The sequence below is a fragment of the Camelina sativa genome, chromosome 8 (assembly GCF_000633955.1).
Source record: "Camelina sativa cultivar DH55 chromosome 8, Cs, whole genome shotgun sequence".
NCBI classification, from domain to species: domain Eukaryota; kingdom Viridiplantae; phylum Streptophyta; class Magnoliopsida; order Brassicales; family Brassicaceae; genus Camelina; species Camelina sativa.
The window spans coordinates 5,950,716-5,976,877 of NC_025692.1; the positions used below are offsets into that span (position 1 = coordinate 5,950,716).

At 37.1% G+C, this 26,162-nt stretch overlaps 6 protein-coding genes across 6 annotated transcripts in view; 2 read left to right on the forward strand and 4 right to left on the reverse strand.

Annotated features, from left to right (window-relative positions):
• The window catches only part of LOC104709248, a 2,849-nt gene extending 2,062 nt beyond the window's left edge, over window positions 1-787 (reverse strand). Inside the window, exon 1 of the mRNA XM_019228673.1 lies at window positions 5-787. Within this exon, the coding sequence (XP_019084218.1) occupies window positions 5-787 (783 nt within the window). The remainder of the gene's footprint in view (window positions 1-4) is intronic.
• Window positions 7,961-9,031, forward strand: LOC104709249 (putative MOB kinase activator-like 2B). Its single transcript, XM_010425896.2, has 6 exons — window positions 7,961-7,993; window positions 8,071-8,176; window positions 8,269-8,359; window positions 8,456-8,589; window positions 8,680-8,843; window positions 8,957-9,031. The coding sequence occupies exons 1-6, from the start codon at window positions 7,961-7,963 to the stop codon at window positions 9,029-9,031; spliced, it is 603 nt and encodes a 200-aa protein (XP_010424198.1).
• On the reverse strand, window positions 10,472-14,312 carry LOC109125891 (myosin-17-like). The gene is made up of 10 exons (XM_019228674.1): window positions 14,258-14,312; window positions 13,687-14,180; window positions 12,040-12,102; window positions 11,869-11,910; window positions 11,686-11,757; window positions 11,455-11,586; window positions 11,172-11,349; window positions 10,960-11,078; window positions 10,685-10,858; window positions 10,472-10,591 (listed from the first exon to the last, which is right to left on the reverse strand). Exons 1-10 carry the CDS (start codon window positions 14,310-14,312, stop codon window positions 10,472-10,474), a joined length of 1,449 nt encoding a protein of 482 aa, XP_019084219.1.
• Window positions 18,366-19,443, reverse strand: LOC109125850 (myosin-17-like). Its single transcript, XM_019228360.1, has 6 exons — window positions 19,352-19,443; window positions 19,207-19,265; window positions 19,051-19,107; window positions 18,884-18,964; window positions 18,713-18,798; window positions 18,366-18,620 (listed from the first exon to the last, which is right to left on the reverse strand). Exons 3-6 carry the CDS (start codon window positions 19,084-19,086, stop codon window positions 18,488-18,490), a joined length of 336 nt encoding a protein of 111 aa, XP_019083905.1. The 5' UTR covers window positions 19,087-19,107; window positions 19,207-19,265; window positions 19,352-19,443; the 3' UTR covers window positions 18,366-18,487.
• On the reverse strand, window positions 19,533-20,805 carry LOC104706390 (myosin-17-like). Its single transcript, XM_019228675.1, has 7 exons — window positions 20,770-20,805; window positions 20,600-20,668; window positions 20,343-20,513; window positions 20,118-20,237; window positions 19,928-20,029; window positions 19,732-19,833; window positions 19,533-19,619 (listed from the first exon to the last, which is right to left on the reverse strand). The coding sequence occupies exons 1-7, from the start codon at window positions 20,803-20,805 to the stop codon at window positions 19,533-19,535; spliced, it is 687 nt and encodes a 228-aa protein (XP_019084220.1).
• Window positions 21,800-26,117, forward strand: LOC104706391 (LRR receptor-like serine/threonine-protein kinase EFR). Its single transcript, XM_010422581.2, has 3 exons — window positions 21,800-21,974; window positions 22,137-25,212; window positions 25,303-26,117. The coding sequence occupies exons 2-3, from the start codon at window positions 22,521-22,523 to the stop codon at window positions 25,698-25,700; spliced, it is 3,090 nt and encodes a 1,029-aa protein (XP_010420883.1). The 5' UTR covers window positions 21,800-21,974; window positions 22,137-22,520; the 3' UTR covers window positions 25,701-26,117.

Here is a 26,162-nt window from a genome sequence, read left to right on the forward strand (position 1 = left end):
CAACTTCAACAGTTGAATCTTGGTTTGATTCTCGTATCTCAGCCGCATAATCTTGGAGCCTTGCAAACTGCTCATCATACTCTTTCTCAATCCATCTCAATGCTTTATTCCTTGCAGCTTGACATTGAGGCCTGGATACAGTGATCTTCCATTTCGCTTTAATGGTTTGTTCTATTTTCATTGGCATGAAATACTCAGGTTCTTCTCTGATTTGATCTAGAAACAACCTAGAGATAACAGGAACCTTCAACATCTCACAATCTCCATTCGGATTAAATGTATGCTTATCAATGTACTTATTCACCCTCCACCTCCTACATTTCTTCGTGATTGCACAATATATGCGCCAAATACACCCATCTCCAGGACATCTAAATCCAATCTTGGTTTTCTCATACATGTATTGTGCGATGTTGCATCCAGTCTTCAGAGCATGGCCGAGTACAGCTTCCTTAAATGCAATGGCGTTGAAGAATGTCTGGTGATAGTACAAAGTCCCATCTACTTTTCTGATGTTGTTCCGCTTTCTCTCCCGGCAAGCTTCATCATCTTCATCACTTGAACTGTCCGGATACTCATCATGAACGATCGATGGTTCGTCTATAAACTCCACTACGGCTTTATCGATTTCAAACGCGTCTTGCTCTCTTGGATCTTCATCGTCGGGTTCATCGTCTTGGATCGCCTGACCTTCTCCTCCTTCCTCTGGCGGAACAGACCCAGTAGCAGTAGCAGTAGCCTCGTTATGAACGACTATCTGATTCGTCTCCAGCTCATTCGAATCCATGGAAATTGAGATTTTTTCGTTTCTAGGGTTCTTCAATTTGGGGATTTTTATGTTTTGGGGATTTTATAATAAACGGGTATTGTTTAACGGGTTGAATCGGGTCGATTTGGGTTGATTTCTGGGTTAATTCGGTTTTATTTTGTTGGCACGCGGTTAATGTATTTTCCGGAACAATAAACCAATGATAAACCACGATTTAGTATAATGTGTGGACATAAGTTTTGAACTTTACAATTAGGGGATACTGGACTGAAACTTACGAATTGGGGGGACAAAGATCGAAGTTTAAAAACTGGGTGGATGTGGTGCTATATGAAAGTTTTCGGGGGGGGGGGGATACATATCGTTTTTCTTTAAAAGAAATATAACAATAATTTTTCTTATTATACTTTACTTTTTTTTTAAAATGTTGACATGTGCTTTAAGCACGAGATATCTCCTAGTTTGTATAAAAAAAGATGACTGCGATAGAGATGTGTAATGAAGGCAACACTGTTAAATTTACACAAAAATGTATTTTTAAGACGTAAAAATATTTTTCCAATATTTTTTTATATGTAATTAAGGTTCATTTTTCAAAAATTAAACAGGACTTAAAACTTTTTTAACTAACTCTAAGCCGCACTGAAAAAGTGAATGAGTAAAAAAAAAAGTGAGCAAGAAAGGGATTAGAAAAAAAAAAAGAAATTTACTCACATGTCATACATTTTAGGTAATATTAGCCGAACTATACAAATATTTTTTTTTATGACTATAATATTTTGGGTATTTTCTTTATATCCAACGTGCCCTTGTTTTATATTAGAGGAAAAAACGTAATTACAAACAATGTCATTGCTACGTCAGACGCCACGTCAGAAATCACTGACGTGTATTAAATAACTCAGCCGTAAAACATTACACCGGTAATGATGGCTGAGTTACAGTATTGCGGCTGATTTATGGAAAATGGCTGAGTTATGAGAAAACGGCTGACTTACGAACATAACTCAACCTGTAGTTACGGCTGACTTAATAAAATATGGCTGAGTATATGAGAAAATTGCTGAGTTATTACCTGATGGTTGAGTTGTCAAAAATTTGGCTGAGTTAATAATTCGACACAACTGAATTAACTTTCTCCGGCTGACTTAGTTATGAACAACGGTTGATTTATGAGATGTTGTTACGGCTGAGTTATGGTTATGTATTATAACTCAGCCGTCATAGGCTGACTTATCAAAAAACTCGGTCATTTTACGACTGACTTAGTAGCAAAAGATTCTTTACTAGAATATCGTTTAGTAACGACCGACTTATTAAACGATACGGCTGAGTTACAGATTTTCAGTTGAGTTATGACATTAAGCCGCTGAGTTTGGCAGCCATTTTTTTAGTTTTTAATTACTGTAATAGTATTCATGTTGCGGCTGACTTATAATTTTATTTGATGGCTAATTTAATTAGGCTGGTTTACATGTTCGTTTGGTGGCTGACTTGCCACTTCAGACACATCATCCATGTCATCATTCCATGTCATCATTTTCTAAGGAAATACGAAACGCCTTTTTCCGACTTTTGTTCTTCACCTGGTTCAAAAGTGAAGGATTTACATGTTTTTTACATTGTTCTTCACATTGTTTTTCACTTCTTAATTTTCCTTATTCTTCTTCATTTTCTTTCATGGATCCAGTTCCGATAATTTTTGTTTCCGGTAACTGGGTAAAGAAACACAAATATGTATTGAATACCGACGATAAAGGGTGTAGAGCTGTGCAGATAGATGCGGAAACAACGCACGACAAGCTTGTGAAGCTTGTTCTCGATGACTACAAATTGAACTACGGATTGAACGCGTTAAGCCATCAACTAAAGTTGAGCTACATGTTCTCGAACAAGGCACTGAAACATATGTCGCATGATACTCCATCAGTTTATGTCTCCAATGATCGAGAGTTGCAATGTTTTTTGGGAATATGGAAAATCGATCAGCTACGTCTCTGTGTGGAGTTTTCAGCAAAAAAGTCTACCGAAATTAGTGGTAAGGACGGATCGACAAGTAGGATGAAACGGCTAATAAGTCAGCCACAAAGCATTATAACTCAGCCGTCATATAAATCTACGAGACCTTTCGTTTTCCCTTAAATATTATAACTCAGCCTTGAAGTATATAAATCAGCTGTTTACTTTAAGTTTATTTCTTGTTATAAGTCAGTCACAAAGCATTATAACTCAGCCGTCATATGAATCTAAGAGACATTTTGTTTTCCCTTAAGTATTATAACTCAGCCGTCAAGTAATAAAATTCAGCTGTTTACTTTTATTTCTTGTTATAAGTCAGCCACAAAGCATTATAACTCAGCCTTCATATGAATCTACGAGACATTTTGATTTCCCTTGAGTATTATAACTCAGTCGTGAAGTAATATAAATCAGACGTTCACTTTCAGTTTATTTCTTGTTATAAGTCAGCCACCAAGCATTATAACTCAACCATCATATGAATCTACGAGACCTTTCGTTTTCTCTTAAGTATTATAACTTAGCCGTGAAGTAATATAAATCAAACTTTCAATGTCAAATCGTTTGTTAATGTGTATTTTGTTTAATATTTTCGGAATTAAAAATGAAAAATTAACCCAAAGTTTTTATTGTAATTACATCCAAAATACTAAATATATGAGTAATTTTTAGAAAATGTATAAGAATATTCCTACTTTTCTATAACAGCAAGTAATCTGTTCAAAAAAAGTAGTAAATCTACAATTGGACTATCGGCAAACGAACCAAATAAGCGGAGAGGAGTTTCAAGAGAGGGTAATCTAGTAAATTCACGTATTTACAATTTTTTAACTAACAGACGGTTGTGATTTATTATAATTTTATCTACTAAGTAGGATATATTTTCCAAAACTAGAAAGGCAAGAGATCCATTTCAAAGATATGGTGGTAAATCTTTGACAAAGATATGGTGGTAAGTCTTTGACAGCTGAGTCTGAATGTTCCTTATAATAAGCTATGGTAACTAGACATACATGCCTACAATATAAATACAGCTTAACAATAGAAGTAGTAATCTACTCTAAAAAATTGTGAAGGGCAAGAGAAACTAGATCTAAGGAGTGCAGAGTTGTCATCTGTGAAGAAAAAAATCAAGGTATTACAATCACCTTATTTACAAAATGCAATCTTTTTGTTACGAATCAATTTTTTTTTTTTTTTCTTTTTATAGTGTAAGTTATTGGATGTCTAAAAGTTTGATGAAAAATATCACAGATTCAAATATATCTGAAACAATTTTATATTATATATATATATATTGTCGTCGTTATTTCTTTGTTTATTCATCTGAATATAATATATCATCAGAATTTCTGTCACTATTTATTTATCTTTGTTTATTTATTTTTTTTATTTCAATCATTTCAAAGAGTTTAAATCCTAATTTTTGTATAAAATATTTGAGGGGTAAGTGCCACTCATTTCTCAGATCAGCGAGTCTAAATTTGAGTTATTTTACACTTAGTTGGTTTATCGTTTAAGTTAAAACCTGTTCAAAAAAGCGCTAGACGGTATCTAGGTGGTAACCCAACGCCTAGCCTAGCGCCTAAAACGCCTAATCGTGGGCTAGACGGTTTTTAGGCGGTTTAGGCGTTAACAACATAAAACATTATATATATATATATATAATTATGTAAAAATATATGTTAGAAAAATAAAATAATAATAAATCATAAACAAAAGTTAGAAAATACATTTATTTAAGTGACATTAACAACATATAAACGTTTATAATTACATATACAAATATAAAACTTAATAACTTAAAATATTTATAGTTAAAAATCAAAAATAAATATTAAAATAAAATTTATGTAATTTTAATCGGTTCAGGCGGTCATCGAGGCGTCTGCTGAGCGCCTAGCGCCTAAACAGGACGTCTGCTGAGCGCCTAGCGCCTAAACAGCGCCTAGACGGCCGCCTAAACCGCTTTCTTGAACACTGGTTAAAACACAATAATAGAATTGACTTGAGATTTGATGGTTCAAAACTCTCCTACAGTACCAAATAATCTCATTTCCTCTTTCTCTCTCATGCGGCCGTGAAGACGATTCAACGGAAGACCTAGATCTACTTTGCCTTCTCTGTTTGAATCCGGCGGTTGGTGTGGTCTTGATGCCACCGCCGGATTCCGTGTCTCGTTTATAGCTTTCCTTTCCTTTGCCGCTTAGTGAGCAGAGTTTTCGATCGATCTGTGGAGTGTTGGGTTTTTTGGTTGGGGTCTCTTAGATCTAAGAACAGTGGTTTGTTCTTAATGGCCAAGGAGTTGGTGTTGAAGTGTCGTTGTGCTTAAGTGTCTACGAGAAAGTTCTGTAGGGCTATTGTCATGGCATTGGTTATGGGTTCCTTTCTCAATGGCTTGGTTCTCTTTGAGTTGAGCGGATCTACAGCGTGGTTGTCTCCTGTCTCTTTGCTCGGTTGGTCTTCCTAAATCGTGTGGCCTTTACTCTCCATGGTAAGTTTCCTCTCTTCTGTTGGTGGTAGGTGTGGATGAATTTTGGCCATAGATTGGGGAGTTTTGTGGTTTGGTTAGAGTTTTGACCTTGGGTTTTGTGGTTTCGGTTGGAGCGGCCAATTAATGTTGGGTTTAGTGGTTGCAAGTTGATGTTAGTAATTCCGGAGCTAGTAGTTCCACGGTACGACTCGAAAAATAAAATGTCTCCTTGACCCTTCCCTTCCTTTGGTTCCGTTCTTGTGCTTCTCATTGATTGGTTTCCGTTTGTGTTTGTTTGGCTGTGATTGCGTTATGTCCGCCCAGCCTTTGGCTTGCCTCTCAACCTTGGTCCTCTCTTCCAGCCGTTGATTCCCATAAGGCTTGTTCCCTTTCTAAGCTTAGGATTCGTTCTGTTAAAAGGTTTGCTAGTCGTCTTGGTTTGCAGTTGGCTCTTCTCATGGTTTGTTCGTTGTTGTTGATAGCTTTCTCGCTCTATCATTGTGCTTGGTTGGAGCTCAGTTTTAGTGAGAGGTTAGGTTTTGCTCCTTGTCTTGGCTTTGCAGATTTGTGTAGATCTGATTGCTTTTTGAAAGGCTTCTACACAGACGATTTTGGACGCGGTGTCGTCATCGTCGTATTCGGAAGCGTGTTCGGGTTTTGCTTGCCGGGTTATGAAGTCTTTGGTTCTGGTTCTGAGAGATTGGCTCTCATGAGGATAGGAGGAGGTTGAAGTTAGCTTCGGATTGGCCATGGGCATCCCTAGTATTTCTCACTTGCATGTGGTTCAAGAGCAGAACTTTTCTTGCTGTCTAAGACTAGTATTTGTTTAAGGTTTAAGTATTGTTGCTTATGTTTTTTGTTTAAGGGTTCGCCTTCTTCTAGTGTCTAAATTCTCTACTTAGTAGTTGTAATTATTGGTTTCTCTTTTCACTTTCGGGAACTTCTCTTTTGTTTCGCCAGTTTCTCTTTTTTGGAATTTAGACTCCGAGGATATCTTGTTTTCCGCGAACTTAAGTTGTATTTTACCTTGTATCCTTCCAAACTTTATGAATAACATCAGTTGACAAAAAAAAAAAAACTCTTCTACAGTAACCATAGACCACATTTATTGGTGGTTTCTTAGAGGGTTTCTGAAGAATAAAAAATTGAAAAATAAAGAAAATGTATGAAAGAGACAAAACAGAGTTTCTGGTTTGAGAAACGATGGTATGGTATGAGAAGCTCTTGTACTTACATGGTATGCTAACGATGGTATGCTACTTAGGTGTCTTGTTGTAAGTAGTCCAAATTGCTTTTTAATTAAATAATAATATTCTATATTTTGGAGGAGATTCATTTTTAACCGATGCAGATGGTCTTACCAATTCATAACACCCTGATATCTAAAACCCATAAAATTTTACCCTAAAAACTTAATTAAATTACAAATATTTTAAAAGGAAATTTCTTTCAATTATATAATTAATTCATGCAATTTTAATTTCTTTTAGAAAATATATATTTTTTCTGAATAAAATGTAAAATTTATTCGAAAAAATACTGTTTACATAACTAAAATATTATATACATTTACCTTCTTTTTTGGTCAGCTATAATAACTAAAAGAAAATCTTTAGACTACACAACTTATCAAACCAAAAGTCTTTTACCTTTTACAAAGATTTTGTTTTTTCTTTTGGGATAAATTCCCTATAAAGTTACAAAATAATTTTTTTTACAAAGCTTAAAGTGATTTATCTCTAAATATTATTTATATGTAAAATTTAGGCATTTAGGCTCTGAACATTTAGGTACTGATTAGTGTAGAAACAAAAGAAAATCCTCTTAAAACAGCTTATGCTAATTATATTCATTAGTTTTTTCCTATTAAATTAAGCATAAAATGGGAATGCGACCTTGTTTTTTTTTACTGAAACAAATATAATAATTTTAAGGAAAAAGTTGAAAAAGTGGAACATTTTATGTTGTTTAGAACTATTTTCTTTCCAAAACCATTAATCTATGATAATACTGATAAATTATTTTGTGAGTTTACATCAACCAAACTACATGAAAAAGTATATATATTTACTATTTGGATCCGTAGCACCCAAAACAATTAGAAAAGTTTGTGGTATTTCTAACCGTTGCCTTAACCCTCAAGTAAGAGTGAGCGGAATAGAAAGAGAAGCCTTACTTACTTGCTTGCTTATATAATTTGCTAGTCCTTCAGTCTCTGTTTTCATTCAAGTCCTTGAATTGTATTATGATACACATTTATATAGTCTAGACGTTAAATTTTTAATTCTTTCTTATTATGATTTTAAATGCTTCTTCGATTTTTAGGTTGAGCAAGCCTTGATTATTCAGCAAGTTTCATCCTCTGCCGCACTCGATCTCTCTCTCTGCAGACATGAGTTTATTGGTTTTACAAAGCAGGTATCTTGCAAAGTTTCAGTACATTTCTTTATTATCCTCTCTGTTTTTGTATTAGTAAAAACTCTGTATGTGTTTAGTATTCTCAAGTTGTATTGCTTGTTGTTTTTGGGACAAAGTCAAAATCCTGATAATCCCCAGAACTTAATTTCTCCGGACTCTTGTGTTGTGTTTTACATTCAAACTACTAGAATTGTAGTGAATAATCCTGCTAGCTCCTCTAACATGATGGATGATCATATTTTCTGTCTTACAGTAACAATGTACAGAGGACATCTCGAACAATGAAGAGGAAGAAACCATTTGAGAGCCAGCTGGTTAGTATGGCTTAAACTATTGCTCTGTAATCACATTTTGAAAGGTGTAACATTCTAACAAAATTTATGGGTTTCAGATCCGGGACCGAGAGCTCCTTACAGTGACTATTGTGTGTGACAATTTCAGAGAAGCCGTGAAACTACCTCTTGGTGTAGACATCAACGAGTGGTTGGCCTTGAACAGTTAAGACACAAATGATTATGATCTGTAATTACTCTTATCCAAACTTTGATCATTTCTTCTTAATTTGATTTCTTTGTGTCTTTTCTTTTAGTTGTAGCTTTCTACAAACAAATGAGACGTTTATATGCTACTCTTGAAGAGTTCTGCACACTCACCACCTGCCCTGATATGAAGGCTGGAAGGTAAATTATCTTTACCATTCTTGATATTCTCATCCATCAAATCCCATAGCTTCTCGCATGATGAATTGATCGTATAGCATTGTTACGACTTTGCAGATATGAGTATAGATGGGTAGATGAACGTACTGGAAAAAGGCATAAAATGGGTTCATCCCCTAAATATATTGAGTCTGTCTTGAATTGGATTCGAACTCAAATATATAACGAAACCATTTTTCCGAAGATATTTGGTATACTTATTTGTGAAGCTAATTCATATATAGTTTTAAACATCATTACGTTAGTTTTTAGTTTGTAACACTTTTTTTTTTTCTATTCAGGAGAACCGTTCCCTCCAAACTTTGTGGATGTCGTGAAGTGCATTTCGAGAAAGTTGTTTCGTGTATATGCACACATCTATCATTCTCATTTTCGAACGATTGTAAGTCTCAAGGGAGAAGCTCATCTCAACACTTGCTTCAAGCATTTTGTTCTCTTCATATCTGTAAGTTGATGAATCTTTACTGGATCATGTTTTGAGTTCTTAGGAATTAATGTTCTATTAGTAAATTGTAAAACTTTGTATAACGATGATGCACGGCTTTTGGAAACATGCAGGAGTACCAGTTGGTGACTAATAAGAAAGAGTTGGCTCCTCTTCAAAAACTCATCAACATTATTTTGGAAGCATAGAAAACTCTGATCATGTATATGTTGATTGGATTTTACAAAATGAGTTCATGTAATGCAAACAATAATGATCTTGTGAGGTTTCAGTCAATAAAATAGGATCATTATGTCTATAACGATGCTAGAATGCTAGTGTATTGGACCGCCTTTTTAACTTCATTGTGAGAACCAAAAACTAATAAGTGTGCTAATGATGAGAATAGACTCTCACAATTCATTTCCAAAGCCCTAGGTGCTAACGTTTTAGCATCAGACACTAATCAAGCTGAAACTTGGTGGACTGCCTTCTTCACGAGAGTAAGAAGCTGAAACTTGGGTTCTCGTAAATTAATTGAGAAGGCGCAATGTCCTTTACATCCAGTTGTTGCATTGAATTTGATATATCATCCACATTGAAGGGAATGCTGCGTTTAGATTCATTGCCTAGCGTTTAGTTGAGGAAGCTTATATAAAGAGATTTTACCACTAATTTGTTTTAGCTAGGTTACCTCGAGGTATCGTCCAAAAGAAACAAGCTGCTTACGGCACGGTTAGGATCCACCATGACTCTAAGCTTTTCCATAACCTTATTGTTTCGAATACCACGCAGACAATTAATACCATATATATAGACAGAATTTAAGATTAGTCATTTACAAGTAAAAACATACATGATACGGAATGCTCGGACGGCAACTATCCCAGTACATTGTGCTTATTGCGTATAGCTGCTGCATACTTAGAACCTGCACAAGAAAAGCAATTTCAATTTTCACCACATGGAAGAATAATGATCCAAGGGACACAGACTTAACCGAGTAGAATGAGAGACTAAGTACCGAACAAAATTTTCTTGTTATTTCTTCAGAGGTCATTTTCCACTTTCCATCAACGACCTGAACAGAGAGCCAAAAGAATTTAAGTTTACATAAGCAAACAATGTAATGGAAAGATACAAAGATTAGCATATATAGCATCAACTAAGAATTTTCACCAGAAAATCAACAGCCTCCCTGATATGCCTCAACTCATCCAAAGCTGAGCCAGCATACTGTAATTACAACCCAAAAGATGTGAGTGTGTGTGTAACAAAATGATAAGCATGAAAAAATTTCGGCTTACTTCATCAGTAGCCTCTACACACCACTTCGCTAATTCAGCCAAACCTACATTAGCGTAATCCCCATAGTCTGGTGTGCAACACACATGACGTTGAAGAATACTGTACAAGTTTATTACAGAGAAATTTCTATCAACCCAGGAGAAAGAATTGGCTTGAGAGAGAGAGAAAAAAAAAGGAGAGACATAAGTGAACATGCTTGTTGAAAAGCTGAATATTAATGAAGGAGAATATTTGCATGAATACTTTGCTGACTAGGAAGGGTGGAACCTGCATCATGCATGTAATCAAGTGGATCAGTCGGAAGCGAAAAAAAAAAAAAAGTTTTAAGTTTTACTATTTTGTTAACGGATCCTCAAACTCACATTGTTTGCTTTCATTAGATTCAGGTAACTTCTCAGGCTTCCCACAATAGGTTGCCAATTACCGATCCAATTTTTTCGGTATAACAATGTACTTGGTGGCTGTACATATCATGGAAACATGTCTTATACACAATACTCTAAATTATAAAGTTATACATCGATAAATAGAAACGCATGCAATATAGACATTACCGGTTTACAAAACTCAAGGGGACGACGGATCTCTTCTTTTAGTTTATCTCTGATCATTCCATATATATTCTCGACGAAACCAGTAAGCTGCTTCTTGAAAAGCATTGCAGGTTGCTTTGGTACGACTTGGATTTTTCCATCCAGAGAAGAGACTCGAACACCTCTCATGACTCCCTATTTGGATTGTAAAAAGAAGACACAACAGACAGGAACTGAGGCAAATAAATGTAATATAGGGAAGACCAAATTTATGAAAAAGATTCGCAGCTTCTTACGCTGGACGATGGAACTGAAGAGCTTCTGAATGTGCGTTGCAGTAGGCAAACTAACATAGCTGAATTAGATAACCAATACGCCAAAACCTTGTTAGTATCTGTAATTAACTCTTTATTATCTGCATCCTGTAATGGAAGGCAACATTTTCAAAGTTTAGGCTGTAGACTAATTTAGTAGATAAATGTTTATGAACAATGAAGAAAGAATCAGCTTACTTCAATGGCAGAAGCTATTGTTTGAACGATACGGCTAAAGATGTTAGTTTTTTCCAGTTCAAAAGATCTCCAGTGAAGGAGACATTTGTAAATGACACATGCAACAACAGGCTTGCCTCCATTATTATATCCAAGGTTTTGTGAGATGCACTTCACTAGTATTGCCTGGTTTTCCTGAATGAAACCAATTAGACAAACTGACATGAATACATTATATTGACCCCGGGTGTGGCGACGTAGTGACCATACAAGCACAAACCAAAAGGCTACTTGAGTTACCGAATCACAAAGCTGATCTACTCTCATCGAAACAATTTCAAGTTTTGTGGCCAGGTCTAAATTTCTAGCCTCTGCTTCGGAGAACGCTTTTCTCAAGTCTTCTACGTCTTGTCGTTCAGACTGAAGCGAAGCCTGTAATAAAATATGACATATATCTACTAACTTTGATAGTGAAATAGTGAATACATGAAAGGATATCTAATAATAAGTGAAAAGTGAAAACACACATACCTTTAGAGCCTCCACCTCTGATGTTAATGAATTGATTTTTTCTTCAACTCTCAACCACATAGCGTGCATAGCCTTTATAAGGAATTTTTTGCACATTGCCCATATATATGGTCTCTTGATTATTTTCTCAGTGAGGTAAACAAGAATGACGCTAATTAAGAGGGTTCTTAATTAGTATATAACCTGAATACTCTTAGCAATAGCCTCGGTAAAAGGATCCATATCCTGTGACACATTATAAACTTGAAAATTCAATCAGAAAAATATCACATGAACAAATAATTTATATATGAGCCAACTAGAGTACCAAAAAATTAAAAACATTGCCGGTTTGTAAATTATCTCAACATGTACCATCAGTTTCAAATCAGAGCCCTCGGTTACGACGCGGCCGAGTTGAAACAAGACGAAGTTCAACTGTGAAAGAAAATAGTAATCTTAAAACCAGAAAAAATGGAGGTTGGAGGGTGAATCGTCGATTTAGGTCTAGGGGTTTTGAAATATTGACTTGAGTTGTGCTCGTACGTACGTGACTCGAGAGTAAAATTTTTTGATTGGGCTTAGGGCACTAAAGTTTTGGTCTATTAAGGCTCAATATTGCTTTGCTTGTTAATGGGTTTCCAGATATCCACAATTCTTGCGATTTTAGAAAATGAAATGATGTAACGTTACCAGTAAAATTATTTATTATCTTGTTTGGGATAGGCTATGTGAAGACTGAAGAGGCATAACACTTGTTGACTTATTATACTCAAAAACTACATGCTGTTTTATCCTCCGGTGAAGAACTACTTGCTGTTTATTTATAATACTTGAAAGTTGAAACTAATTTTCCTAGTAAAGAAACTTGAGCTTGGTTGTGTACCTACTAATTGTGTGTTCTCTTTGGTTTCTTTACATTTACCATTGGTAGCAAAACATTTGTTGAATAAATCTTCTTCAATATCATATGCGTGATCTTGCGGTAAAATGGAAAACTAAAAAGAACCATATCCATTTCATTTCAAGGCAGGTGTTGGGAGGAGGAGATCAATATGATGTCAATCGTACCACAAATCGATGAAGATACTTGGAGTTAAAGTTGAGAATAGACTCAAAATTTGTTTCCAAAGATTTAGGTGTTATCTTTATAGTATCAGGTATAAGGAATGCTTGATTATATTGATATGAGGGATTACAGTCTATATAGTCTTTTACATAAGGGTTTTGATTATACTAATTACACATATTTTCTTTATTAGATTTATGAACTCTCTATACGCCCCTCATGGAGGTAACTTCTTGACTCCAATCTTGAAATTCAACTCAGTAAAGCATGGTGGCGGTAGCGGTTTCGTGAGAGCATCAACAAGTTGGTCGTCCCCGAAGATGTGTGCGACTCGAAGAACCTCTGACTGAATGTGTTCCTGAACAAAATGATAATCCAACGCCACATGTTTCAATTTTGAATGAAAAACAGGATTAGCACATAAATAGGTAGCCCCTATGTTGTCATAATAAATCACCAGAGCTGTAGGAAGAGTGACACCCAACTCATGGAGAATGGAACAAATCCATCGCAGTTCAGAAGCAGTGTTGGCAACAACCCGATACTCAGCCTCTGTAGATGAATGCGAAACACTCCTCTGTTTCTTTGACGATCAAGAAACGAGACTACCACCAAAACATATGAGATATGCATTCGTCGAAACATAGTTAGCCTTGTCGCGACCCTAGTCTGCATCGGAGAAGGCGAGTAAAGTGAGTTGAGCATCACGGCAGAGAAAAATACCGAGAGATGTACTTCACGCAAGATAACGTAACACCCGCTTCATGGCTTGCCAGTGTGCATTCGTTGGTTTGTGCATAAACTGGGAAAGGGATTGACCAGAAAGGCAATGTCAGGTCTGGTCATCGCAAGATTTTAGAGACTCCCAACAGCCATATGATATTCTTTTGCATCAGTTAGAGGAATGCCCGAGTTGACGTGAGCTGAAAAGACGAGGCCATTGGCGTTGGAACCGGTTTCGCACCAAGCATCTTAGTTTTAGCCAGCAAATCAAGTATATATTTCCTTTGCATCAGATGCAGTCCCGTAGATGTCCGCGTAGCCTCAATACCCAAGAAGTAACTTAGAGGACCAAGATCCTTTAGCGAGAAACGAGCCGCGAGAGAGGCATTGAACTTTTGAACCAACGGAAGAGGACTCGCGATGATAATGTCGTCAACATACACCAACACATACACATAAAAGAGTCCATGTTTGTAGATGAAGAGAGAATTGTCACCAAGAGAAGTCTTAAACCCCGACTGAAGAAGAAACACACGAAGCTCAATGTACCAAGCGCGCGGAGCTTGTTTTAAACCATACAAGGCCTTACGCAATCGACATACATAATGAGGGTGATCCTTATCGACAAAGCCTGAGGGTTGTGAAACGTAGACTTCCTCGTTGAGGGTGCCTTGCAAGAAAGCATTATTGATGTCAACCTGATGAATAGCCCAATCCTTATTGACTGAAATCTCCAACACAAGTCTAATCGTGGTTGATTTAATTACCGGACTGAACGTCTCCGAGTAATCCACCCCATACTGCTGATTAAAACCACGTGCGACGAGTCATGCCTTATACCGATCAATGGAGCCATCGGGACGATACTTAAGTGTAAAGATCTACTTACATGTAATGACATTCTGGTGAGGAGATGGCAGTGTTAAATCCCATGAGTGTTCACGTATCTGGGCATTGATCTATTCAGCCATGGCGTTTCGCCAATTGGGATCACATAAAACCTGCAACCGTCGTTGGTATGATCGGAGAGGCAGAGACGGATAAGCCGTATTTTGTATTTGGCTTACATATGTGACTTTTAGAACGCGTCTGCATAGCATGTTGATTTGGTGGAGGAGGTGCCGGAACAGGAACAGACGGTTCAACAGGTGATATCCTCAGAGAGGAAGTCGAGATAGAGGACGACATCGAAGAGATAGATGACGAAGAAGGTGATGATGTTGCTGGGCTTGATGGTGTTGCTGGACTTGATGATGTTTCTGGGCTTGATGGGCTTGGTGATGGAAGCACATGAGATGGGCCAGTTAGGCCTATAGAGGGAGACCCATCATTAGCCCTTTTTGTTCTTGTTTCGTGATCAAGATCGAGAGAAACAGAGGACAAACCTGTGATTTCTGGTGACGGAGAATTTGAGGAGGGAGCCGGAGAGGATGACAGAGGAGATGAAGGATCGGTGCACGGGAGCGGCGCAGAATGAGCTGTAGGCGAGGGCGCGATTGGCGTCGGCAACACTTGTATAACAGCGGACGGAGGGTGAGTTGTAACAACCACCGGCATAGGAGGTGGAGTTGGCATCGACAGAGCAGCAAAAGGAAAAGTTATCTCAACAAACTGAACGTGACGGGAGGTGTATACACGACCAGTAGAACGATCCAAGCACAAGTAGGCGCTTTGAGTGAGCGAGTATCCAATGAAAACACATGTCGTAGACCGAGACTCAAGTTTGTTGCTGCGATAAGGACGTAGCCAGGGATAGCATACGCACCCAAACACATGAAGTTTGCTGTAATTCGGGTGTGTTTGAAATAACTTGTGATAAGGGGAATCACCGCCAAGGATGTCCGTGGTCATACGATTGATAAAATACACTGCAGTGGCGAATGCATATGGCCAATAGATGCTAGGAACGGAGGCATGCGTCATCATCGCAAGACCCGTTTCAACTATGTGTCGGTGTTTTCTTCCGGAAATTCCATTATGTTCAGGCGTATGGGGCGGTGTGGTGAGATGAGAAATACCGTTTGATGTCAAAAACTCACACAGAGCAATGAACTCCCTATCCGAATGCAATATGCGAATCCTCATTTGAAACTGATTCTCAACAAGAGCCTTAAAGGCAATGAAGACATCTTTGACTTGGGATTTAAGTTTTAAAGGATATAGCCATGTGTATCGAGTAAAATGGTCAACAAGAACAAGGTTGTATTTGAAATTTTTAGAGGAGGTGATCGGAGATGACCAAACATTGGTATACACATATTCAAGTGGTTGAGATGAGGTTATAGTGTTTGAAGCAAATGGAAGTTTGTGGCTTTTATTGATAAAACAATCAGAACATGATAACTGTTTTTGTGTGGAGGGAGAAACGGGTAAAGCAAACTTTGAAACAATAGCTTTTAAAACAGGAATAGATGGGTGCCCAAGTCGAAGATGCCATGATGAGAGGTCAGTTGCATGAGATGAGGAAAAGGAGAAAGCATTTATGGTGTTGCGATTAACCGGCCACTCGTACAGCTCATTCTTAGTTCGGCCTTGGAGTAACTGCGCCCCCGTGCTCAGATCCTTCACCTGAAACCATGCTGGAAAGAAATGCACAGAAACCTTATTATCATTGCACAAGCGATAGACCGAAATAAGATTTTTGCACACCTTAGGAACATAAAGTATATCTTTCAAAGCAAGTGAACGAGAAGGTATAGGGAGTAAGGCGGAACCGGTATGATTGATCTTAAGACCAGACCCATCAGCGATGGTGACCTCCTCGCCACCAGAATACGGCTGATGAAGAGACAGGTTCGAGAGATCAGAGGTGAGGTGATGTGAAGCTCCACTGTCCATCACCCAGGTAGCCGGATTATATGGCGGCACAATGGCAACATTAGCGTGTGGTGAACCATGTGAACCCGAGGCAGAGGAGTAACCACCACCAGAAGGTTGAAAACCACGACCGGATATTGGAAGTTGAGAACACCGTCGCGCACTATGCCCAAACACACTACACAGCTGGCAACGGCCTTGGTATCCACGACCATATCCACCACGAGATGTAAAAGAATGATTATTACCTCTAGATGAGCGCTGAGAACGTGATCCACCGGAGGGCTTATAGAACGCTGCATTCACCGTAACAGGTACCACGGAGGGAGTTGTAGCTTGCGACTGAAGCTTTAACTCATAGTTGATAAGCTTCTCATGAATGGCAGGCATGGTGGGTGGGGTATCTCTTCCTTTGATCTGATCAACAATCGGTTTGTAATCTTCCGGAAGACCACCAAGCAAGTACTCGATTTGCTCCTCATGCTCGTAAGGTTTCCCCAACGTAGCAAGTTGATCAAAATGAGACACAAGACCTTGAACGTATTCATATATTGATTTGGGACCTTTACGCCATTGTGTGATCTGTTCGCGTAGTTGGTTGATATGTCCCCATGACGGTTTCGCATAAGTCGACGAAAGAAGAGTCCAGATCTGAGCAGTCGTAGATGTCGTGGAGAGAATAGGTTGTATCTCGACAGAAATTGCACCGAGTAGACTAACGACAATGAGCTGATCTTGACGTTGCCAAAGATCAAAGTCAGGATTCGGTATTGTGTTACCGTGGAAGCAGGAGCCACCGTGGTGCCATCGAGGTAGCCGACAAGACCATAACCGGTGAGCAAACCACGAATCTGACGACTCCACATCAAGAAGTTGGAGGCAGTGAGTTTTGTAACAGTGTACATGTTAATGTTGTGAAGCTGGGAGGGAGATGTTGTATTGATGACATCAGAAGAAGATTCAGCCATGGTGACAAGAATCGTAGAGGGAAGAGAGGCGTCGAGAAAGAAAGAGAGAGGAAAAAAAAATTAGGTTTAGGACTTTACTGCTCTGATACCATATAAGGAATGCTTGATTATATTGATATGATGGATTACAATATATACAGTCCTTTACATAAGGGTTTTGATTATACTAATTACACATGTTTCCTTTATTAGATTTATGTACTCTCTATATCAGGCACCAATCAATTGTTACGACATTAATTAGAAATTTAAAACAAACTATTTATACTAGTATTTTTGCAATAGTTTTTGCTCAAAAATGGTTTTTGGAAAGTTTTTATATTGAATGCTATTTAATGTTTATACTTATAGCCAATCAAGTTTAGTTAACTTTCTCTACTATCTTTATAACCAAACACAATAAAAATATTTTGAATATTCATATATATAATGTTCTATAATTAATATAGATATTTAGAAAATTTATTCCAGATTAAAAAAATTATTCTCCTATCATCTCTTTTTTATTTTAAAATTTAAATGTAGTGAATCATCATATAATACATAAAGTTAATAAAAATGTCTATTTTTCTTGCATATATTGTGATTTGAATTTTTAAAAACAAACATATATTATTCAATTAATATAAAAGTGTGTGTTCAATATACATATATAGTAAATTTACTGTATATATTAAATTATCAAAATTTAAGAAGTTTATAATTTATAACTGATATATCTAAACTTAATAAAAAGTTTAAAATTATAAATATTTAAACATATTAAATTTTCAAAATTACACAAAGGAGTTATACTACATGACGGGTTATATGACATTACAAGATTGAATTAATAATACTAAAAAATAAACTATTAGTAATATGATATTTCAATATGGGTTCAATCCTCATTTTAATGTTTTAACAACACTAATATAATATATGTGGAATCAAACTAATTTAATTAAGATTGTAGTAAACAAAAATTATTGTGCGGTATATCACAGTTTATATATTAAATCACTAAAATTAACAATAGAGTATATTAGCAAAATTAATATTAAAATAGTATATTAATAAAACAAAAAAAATAAAAAAACAAAAAATAAAATTAAAAACTTACCCCGTAGGGTCGTAATCTAGTAGTTCCATATTATTGCAACAACACTCAAACCAGCAATTGAAGAACTAAAACAGAATCCGTCCCGGAAAAAGGAAGAATGAACACACTCTTTTAGGGCAAGAGTACTGCATCAGACACTCCTATCTATGCCACCTTCTGCCCGAGTGAGTAAAGGAGCTGATCAAAATCGTCGTTGATCAAATGAGGAGGGGGTTCAGAGTAGTTTACATCCACTTGTTCCATTGACTTTGACATATCCTCCACAGTGAATGGAATGCTGTGTTTTGATTGATTCCCTCACGTTAGTTGAGAAATGACAAGGGGTACAATGTACAAAGAGATTTTACCACAAAATAAGCTTTAAGTTACCTCGAGTCATTGTCCAAAAGGAAGGGACTGGTTATGGGATTCCGTTCCCAGTCCTCTGGAATCATAGCCCTCATGTTTGTAACCAACTATTCAGTTTTGGAAAAATAAAACATAGTTAATAACATTATCTAGGGGAAAAACAAAGCTTAGTTATGTAAAAGTGAAACATACATCTGAAGAAACACTCCGAGTGCCATATTTGCCATCCCAATACATTGTGCTGATTCTGTATAAGTGCAGTATACTTAGCATCTGAAACAAGAAAAAAAACACAACTTACAATTTTCAGTAGTTAGTAATAGACGGATTTAACCTAGTAGAATAGCGAGGCTAAATACCGGACAGAGTTCTCTTGTTACTTCTTCTAAGGTCATTTTCGGCTTTTCACGAATGACCTGAACAGAGAGCCAAAAAGTTATTAGTTTACATCAGAAAACAATGTAATGGAAGCATATAAGGAGTAACATAAAATTAGCATAAACTAAAAATTTCACCAGGAAACCAACAGCCTGCCTGGTATGCTTCAACTCGTCCCAAGCTAAGCCAGCATACTCTAATTATAAATTGAAACAATAAGTCATTTTTTGGGATGAACATGTGGAAGAGGCAAAAGTGTGGTAAACTTAGCTTGTGGCTTACTTCATCGGTCGCTTCTACACACCATTTTTTCAGTTCAGCCAAACCTGCTTCAACGTACTCCCCATTGCTTAATGAGCAACACTCACGACGTAGAAGAAAACTACACAAGTTAATTTATTACCGATCTTTGAGTCAACCAAGAAAGAAAACTGAGTTAAAAAAAAGAGACAAAGAGGACTGATTACAAGTGAACATGCCTGGTAAAAAGTTCAGGATTGATGAAGCTGAATACTTGTGTGAATATTTTGCTGACTAAAAAAGGTGGAACCTGAATCATGTAAATCATCATTGCTCAATAGATTGTCTCAAATTGGAAACCCAAAACGTGAAGTTTTACTCTTTTGTTATTATTTTTTTTCTAATGGATCATCAGAACTCACATTGTTTGCTTTCATTAGATTCAGGTAACTGTTTAGGATTTCCACAATACTAAGCCAATGAGCAACTAGAGGTTGTGTGTTTTCTGCTATCGTCCCTGGGTTCTGTGTTATCCACTAAGTCGATAAATTAATCGATAAAAGTAAATAGGCGGATCAGAAGCTAGCTATAAACACAAAAGATCAATAGATATTTAACCTTGATACACAACTCAAGGAGAGGAAGGATCTCTTTCTTTAGATTATCTGTGATCATTCCATATATTCCCTCGATGAATGCAACAAGCTTCTGCTTGAATGCCTATTTGGATTGTAACAAGACAGAACTGAGGCTAACACACATTAAGGCAGATTAAAAAGAACGAAAGATTTGCATTGCAGCTTCTTACTCGGGACGTCACTGGTGTTGTAGTAGCACTTGCGCTTGCGGACATGCGTCGCAGTAGGAGAAACAACGTGGCTAAATTAGATAACCAATATGCCAAAACCTCGTTATTATTATCTGGGACCTGTAATGAAAGACAACATTATCCATGTTGATACTTATGATCAACGTTCCGGGGTTTAGAATATGTTGTAGGTAACCATGAAACAAGAAAGAACCAGCTTATTACTTCAGTGGCCGAAGCAAGCACTTGAACAATACGGTTAAAGATGTTGGTGCTTTTGTCTTCAAATGATCTCCAGTGGATGAGACATTTGTAAATGACATATGCAGCAACAGGCTTGCCTCCATCATATCCAAGGTTTTGTGAGATGCACTTCACTAGTACTTCCTGGTTTTCCTGATTCACACCAAAGATAAAATTATATGAATAAATATTTTTAGTATATACTCAACCAATACTGGAGTGTCTGTCTCATTACTTACAGGAGGTGTTTCTTCAATAGTTTTCTCTGTACCCTCCCGTTCTCTAAGGGCTCCAGTGTCTTGTTTAGCCTGATTCAATTTTGAGCATGACGAATCATGGTTTTTTTTTATTTTCTTAGTTAAGTAACCAAGAATAACGCAGTTTAATTAAATGGATAATTAGTAATGACCTGAATGTCAGTATCAACCTCAGTAAAAGGATCCATGTCCTGTGACATTTATAAACCATTATAAGTGTCCAGGTCTCATTATATATCAATTTAATCAGAAAAAAGATCATTGTAATTCATATGTATCAGAAAGAAGAAAAAAGTTCTTTGATTAGTTGAAGCCTCTCTGTACATCAAAACTTGTAAACAAAACGAAAGTTACCAAACAGTGAAAATTGGCTAAGATTAAAAAACATGAACAAACTGCTTGTTCATAAATTCTTCTCAACATGTTAAATGGCTTGTGAACAATGAAACAACGAAGAAACAACTTACTTCAATGGCCGAAGCTAGTAATTGTATGATTGATACGATCAATTAAGAACGATGGTTCCACATGTATCCATTTGTACAAATGTTCAGGATCCAAATTTGGATTTAAAAAAAAAAATTGCAAAAAAAGAAAAAACATGAAGTTTTTTTGTAGGAAAAAGTTGCAAAAAGGACTAAATATCATTATTGTGACAAAAAAAAGGACTTAAATATCATTATAGATGGATTCTCAAATTTGTAAGCTGTAGCTGGATAAGTTACCTTTTATAGTACTAAATATCTTCAAAATAAATTAATGTGTGATCTATTGAGTCAGATTTTGATGCACTTTCTTATCATAATTTTTTATATCTTTTGAAAAGTTATATATATGAAATGGTATGGATCTTGACCTATAAATGTTTTTATTAGTGGTGCGTCACCTATTCAGATTTAAACGCAAATAATGTTTGTTAATGTTAATGATAAGAAGAAAAAAAAGAAGAGAATTTCATTACTATTTATTTATTTGGAAATTTAAAAGTAGGATTCTAAATATTATAGTTGGTGGCTGTTTTAAATATGAAAAAATAAAAATAAAATATTTTAAGAAAAAATAATAATAACAAAAACCGTTTTCACAATTTCACATGTGGTGGCTTCAATCAATTAAGGTGAGATAAGAAAAACTACAAGTAGTCTTTACTTTTTCTCCTTCCGAAGAAGAACTACTCGCCGTTTTAATCAATCATAAACACCACTCTTTTCTAACGTCACAGTGACGCACACACACCTTCGAAGTTCCAAACTCACACTCATCAGATTTCTCGACCACCTCCTCCTACACAATTCTTCTGATCATGGAGGCTTATGACACAGCACCTGAATGCGCCGACCCAGGAAAACTCAAAATCGTAAGTAACAAGAAAAAAGAAAATTCATCTTTTTATTTCCATTTACTTCCGCAAGTTTACAACAAGAAGTAAAGATTGCGTTTTTCTTGGATGTATTCTCGCCTTAGGATTTTGGAAAATGAGAGTCTCTATCAAAATGTCTTTTTTTTTTTTATTAACCAGGAATTATGATTTGTCAAAATACAAGTTTGAGAAGATGATTGACACAATGACTTTAACGAAGATGACAAGAGGTTGTGTATGTATGTCGGCCAATGTGTGTTCTTTTTGTGGAAATACTTTGGCTTTATACTCTGTTTACACTCACACGTTAATAAGTTGGTTTGGCCTTCACTGTTGAAAAGTAAAGATACCTCAAATATATTCAACGCAATTTGTTTTCGTTGTCAACCATTGTCAATGAATTTGGACCGCATTTAATTTTGCCCCCACGACTGTTAATGGGATCACGTTTTCGGATTTGCTTCTTCTTTACCTTAAAATTTCTTTCATTTTCTGGTTTTAAGGTAGAAGCAGAACCCTTCTTTATCTTTGTATAAGCTTAAGATGAAGCTGTCTCTTCCACTTGCTTTCAATGCTACTATCTTGTTACTTCATTTTTGCAGCGTGGTCTTTGGTCAGTTCAGGTTTTCAAATGAGACTGATATGGAAGCTTTGCTTGAGTTCAAGTCTCAAGTTTCTGAAAACAAGAGAGAGGTCTTGGCCTCATGGAATCACTCCTCCTCATATTGCAATTGGATTGGGGTTTTATGTGGCCGCAAAGAAAGAAGAGTTATAAGTCTGGACCTTGGAGGATTCAAGTTGGCCGGTGCGATCTCACCCTCCATTGGTAATCTCTCTTTTCTCAGATTACTTAATCTTGGGGACAACTCTTTTGGAAGTACCATCCCTCAAGAGGTGGGAATGCTACACAGGCTTCAGTACTTGAACATGAGTTATAATCTTCTTGAAGGAAGGATTCCGCCTAGTCTTTCTAATTGCTCTAGACTGTTGAACCTTGATTTGTCGTCAAACCAGCTTGGACATAACATTCCCTCAGAACTTGGTTCACTTTCTAAGCTTGTCATTCTGTTTCTGGAGCAAAACAACCTTACAGGACGGTTTCCCTCATCTTTAGGAAACTTGACATCACTCCAGGAACTTGACTTTGCATATAACCATATGGATGGGGAGATTCCAGATGATGTAGCTAGATTGACCCAAATGGTGTACTTCCAAGCAGCAGTGAATCAATTTTCAGGTGTTTTTCCTCCTGCATTGTACACCATCTCCTCACTTGTGTATTTATCCCTGGCCACCAATAGGTTTTCGGGTAATCTTAGGGATGATTTTGGTGATCTTCTACCAAACCTAAGTATACTTCTTTTAGGAGAAAATCAGTTTACTGGAGCTATTCCCTCAACACTTGCCAATATCTCAAGCCTTGGAAGGTTTCATATCTCATATAATTACCTGACAGGAAGTATCCCTTTGAGCTTTGGAAAATTAAGTAATCTGTGGTGGTTAGGGATAAGTACTAACGCTCTGGGGAGTAACTCTTTCAGTGGTCTTGAATTTATTGGTGCATTGGCGAACTGCACTCGACTAGAGTTCTTAGATGTTGGAGACAATAGGCTTGGAGGTGAGCTGCCTGCCTCCATGTCCAATCTGTCCACCAAGTTGACTAGTCTGTCCCTTGGAGGAAATCTTATCTCTGGGACCATTCCTAGTGACATCGGGAATCTTGAAAACCTGCAAGAACTCAGTTTAGAAACAAATTTTTTGACAGGAGGACTTCCAGTCTCTTTCGGGAAGCTTTTGGAATTGCGAGTGGTGGATCTGTATTCAAATGCAATATCCGGGGAAATACCGTCTTATTTTGGCAACATGACTCAGTTGCAAAAGCTCCATTTGAATAACAATAGTTTCCATGGAAAAATCCCTCAGAGTCTTGGACGTTGTCGATACTTGCTAGACCTATGGATTGATGCAAATAAGTTAAATGGGACTATACCTCAGGAAATACTGCAAACTCCATCCCTCGCTTACATAGATCTGTCAGACAATTTATTGACCGGCCCTTTTCCGGAAGAGGTTGGAAAGTTAAAACTTCTTGTGGGACTAGGTGCTTCGAACAACAAATTATCAGGACAGATGCCACAAAGCATAGGGGGTTGTCTCTCGTTGGAATTTCTCTATATGCAAGGAAATTCGTTTGATGGAGCCATTCCAGATATAAGCCGGTTGGTAAGCCTAAAAAATGTTGACTTCTCCAACAACAATTTCTCTGGCTGCATCCCTCAATATCTTGCCAAATTTCCTTTGCTGCGAAATATAAATCTCTCTATGAATAAGTTCGAGGGAAGGGTGCCAACGACAGGAGTGTTTCGAAATGCTACAGCTGTTTCTGTTTTTGGAAACAAAAATCTATGCGGAGGCGTCATAGAAATGCAACTAAAGCCATGCACTGTGCAGGCATCACCAAGGAAGAGAAAGCCTCTCTCAATTGGAAAGAAAGTTGCCAGTGGTATAGCTTCACTTTTGCTAATCATAATTGTGGCTTCTATGTGTTGGTTCATGAAGAGGAGAAAGAAGAATAATGCCAGTGACAGTAACCAACCTGATTCTACTACTTTGGGGATGTTCCATGAGAAGGTAAGTTATGAAGAGCTTTATAGTGCAACAAGTGGCTTCTCTTCAACCAATCTGATTGGTTCAGGCAATTTTGGTAATGTTTATAAAGGATTGCTAGGCTTTGAGAATAAACTCGTCGCTGTTAAAGTTCTGAACCTCCTAAAGCATGGAGCAACTAAAAGCTTTATGGCGGAATGTGAGACCTTCAAGGGTGTACGGCATCGTAACCTTGTAAGACTGATAACAGTTTGTTCAAGCCTCGATTCCAAGGGAAATGAATTCAGAGCTCTGGTCTATGAGTTCATGCCAAAAGGAAGTCTGGATATGTGGCTGCAGCCAGAAGATGAGGAAAGGGGAGATGAACACTCGAGATCCTTAACACTTGCAGAGAAACTCAACATAGCAATAGATGTGGCTTCCGCATTGGAGTATCTGCACGTTCATTGTCATGACCCTGTAGCTCACTGTGATGTTAAGCCAAGCAACGTTCTTCTAGACGATGATCTGACTGCTCATGTTGGTGACTTTGGTTTGGCTCGGCTTTTGTATAAGTTTGATCGAGAATCCTTTCTGAACAAGTTTAGTTCTGCCGGTGTCAGAGGCACTATTGGCTATGCCGCACCAGGTTAGTAGACATCTATATGCAGAAAGTATTGTTTAACTGTGAATCGTCCAACCTCATTGTCTCTGTTGTTTCTTTGAAATATGTTTGCAGAATATGGAATGGGAGGTCAACCATCAATACAAGGAGATGTTTACAGCTTTGGAATTCTACTTTTGGAGATATTTACTGGAAAGAAACCAACAGATGAATCATTTGCAGGCGATTATAACCTCCACAGCTACACGAAGTCAGTATTGTCGGGTTGCACAAGCAGTAGAGGCGGAAACGCCATTGATGAGTTATTGAGACTGGTTTTGCAATTGGGAATAATGTGTTCTGAAGAATATCCAAGGGATAGGATGAGAACTGCTGAAGCAGTTCAAGAATTAATCTCAATCAGATCTAAGTTCTTCAGTTCCAAGAGAACTAATAAAGAGCTAAGCCCCCGGGACGCTCCAGAAAGTTCTCCTCAGGAATGGATGTTAAATGCGGACATGAATACAATCTAGACAAAAGCGAGGACGTCACAATCACCTTCTCAGCTACTTATGGACAACAGTGAATGAGTATCTGCTTCTGCTTCATCGAAACAGAACAATGTTGGGTGGAGAGACTACTTATTAGCAGTACTGCTTATTAGTATATATCAAGGGTATAAAGAACGTTGGTAATCCAGCTCTGTTGTAGCCTTAAATCACTTTTAATCCTTTTTTTGTTGTAGGTGAAAATGATTATGACCACATAGATATGGTTGTTGAATATCCTTTTTCGTTTTGAAACACGATATAGTTCTCTGTGTCTGTGCCCATAAAGATTGCGCAAAATTGAAGACGTGCACTCATAACGAGGCAAAGCACATCATCAATAGACAAACCTGCTAACATTTGGACCGAGTACCCAATGTAATATGCAAGCACACGATCTAATAATGTTATTGTACATTCTTTGTTCTGGTATTTCGTTTAGTCCTG

Bases quoted from the DNA above. Each gene is read 5' to 3' on its own strand.
- LOC104709249 (XM_010425896.2), top strand. From the start codon at position 7,961: ATGAAGAGGAAGAAACCATTTGAGAGCCAGCTG. The intron at 8,360-8,455 runs GTAAATTATCTT...ACGACTTTGCAG, and splicing joins CCTGATATGAAGGCTGGAAG to ATATGAGTATAGATGGGTAG. The intron at 8,844-8,956 runs GTAAGTTGATGA...GGAAACATGCAG, and splicing joins ATTTTGTTCTCTTCATATCT to GAGTACCAGTTGGTGACTAA.
- LOC109125891 (XM_019228674.1), bottom strand. From the start codon at position 14,312: ATGGCTCCATTGATCGGTATAAGGCATGACTCGTCGCACGTGGTTTTA. The intron at 11,758-11,868 runs GTTATATACTAA...TTCCTTATAAAG, and splicing joins CTATTGCTAAGAGTATTCAG to GCTATGCACGCTATGTGGTT. The intron at 10,859-10,959 runs GTAAGAAGCTGC...CAATCCAAATAG, and splicing joins CTTCAGTTCCATCGTCCAGC to GGAGTCATGAGAGGTGTTCG.
- LOC109125850 (XM_019228360.1), bottom strand. From the start codon at position 19,086: ATGACCTTAGAAGAAGTAACAAGAGAACTCTGTCCG. The intron at 18,799-18,883 runs GTATGTTTCACT...AAAACTGAATAG, and splicing joins CTCGGAGTGTTTCTTCAGAT to TTGGTTACAAACATGAGGGC. The intron at 18,621-18,712 runs GTAACTTAAAGC...ATCAAAACACAG, and splicing joins CTTTTGGACAATGACTCGAG to CATTCCATTCACTGTGGAGG.
- LOC104706390 (XM_019228675.1), bottom strand. From the start codon at position 20,805: ATGGATCCTTTTACTGAGGTTGATACTGACATTCAG. The intron at 20,238-20,342 runs GTAATAAGCTGG...CTTTCATTACAG, and splicing joins TGCTTGCTTCGGCCACTGAA to GTCCCAGATAATAATAACGA. The intron at 19,834-19,927 runs GTTAAATATCTA...TGGATAACACAG, and splicing joins TCCTTGAGTTGTGTATCAAG to AACCCAGGGACGATAGCAGA.
- LOC104706391 (XM_010422581.2), top strand. From the start codon at position 22,521: ATGAAGCTGTCTCTTCCACTTGCTTTCAATGCTACTATCTTGTTACTT. The intron at 25,213-25,302 runs GTTAGTAGACAT...ATATGTTTGCAG, and splicing joins TATTGGCTATGCCGCACCAG to AATATGGAATGGGAGGTCAA.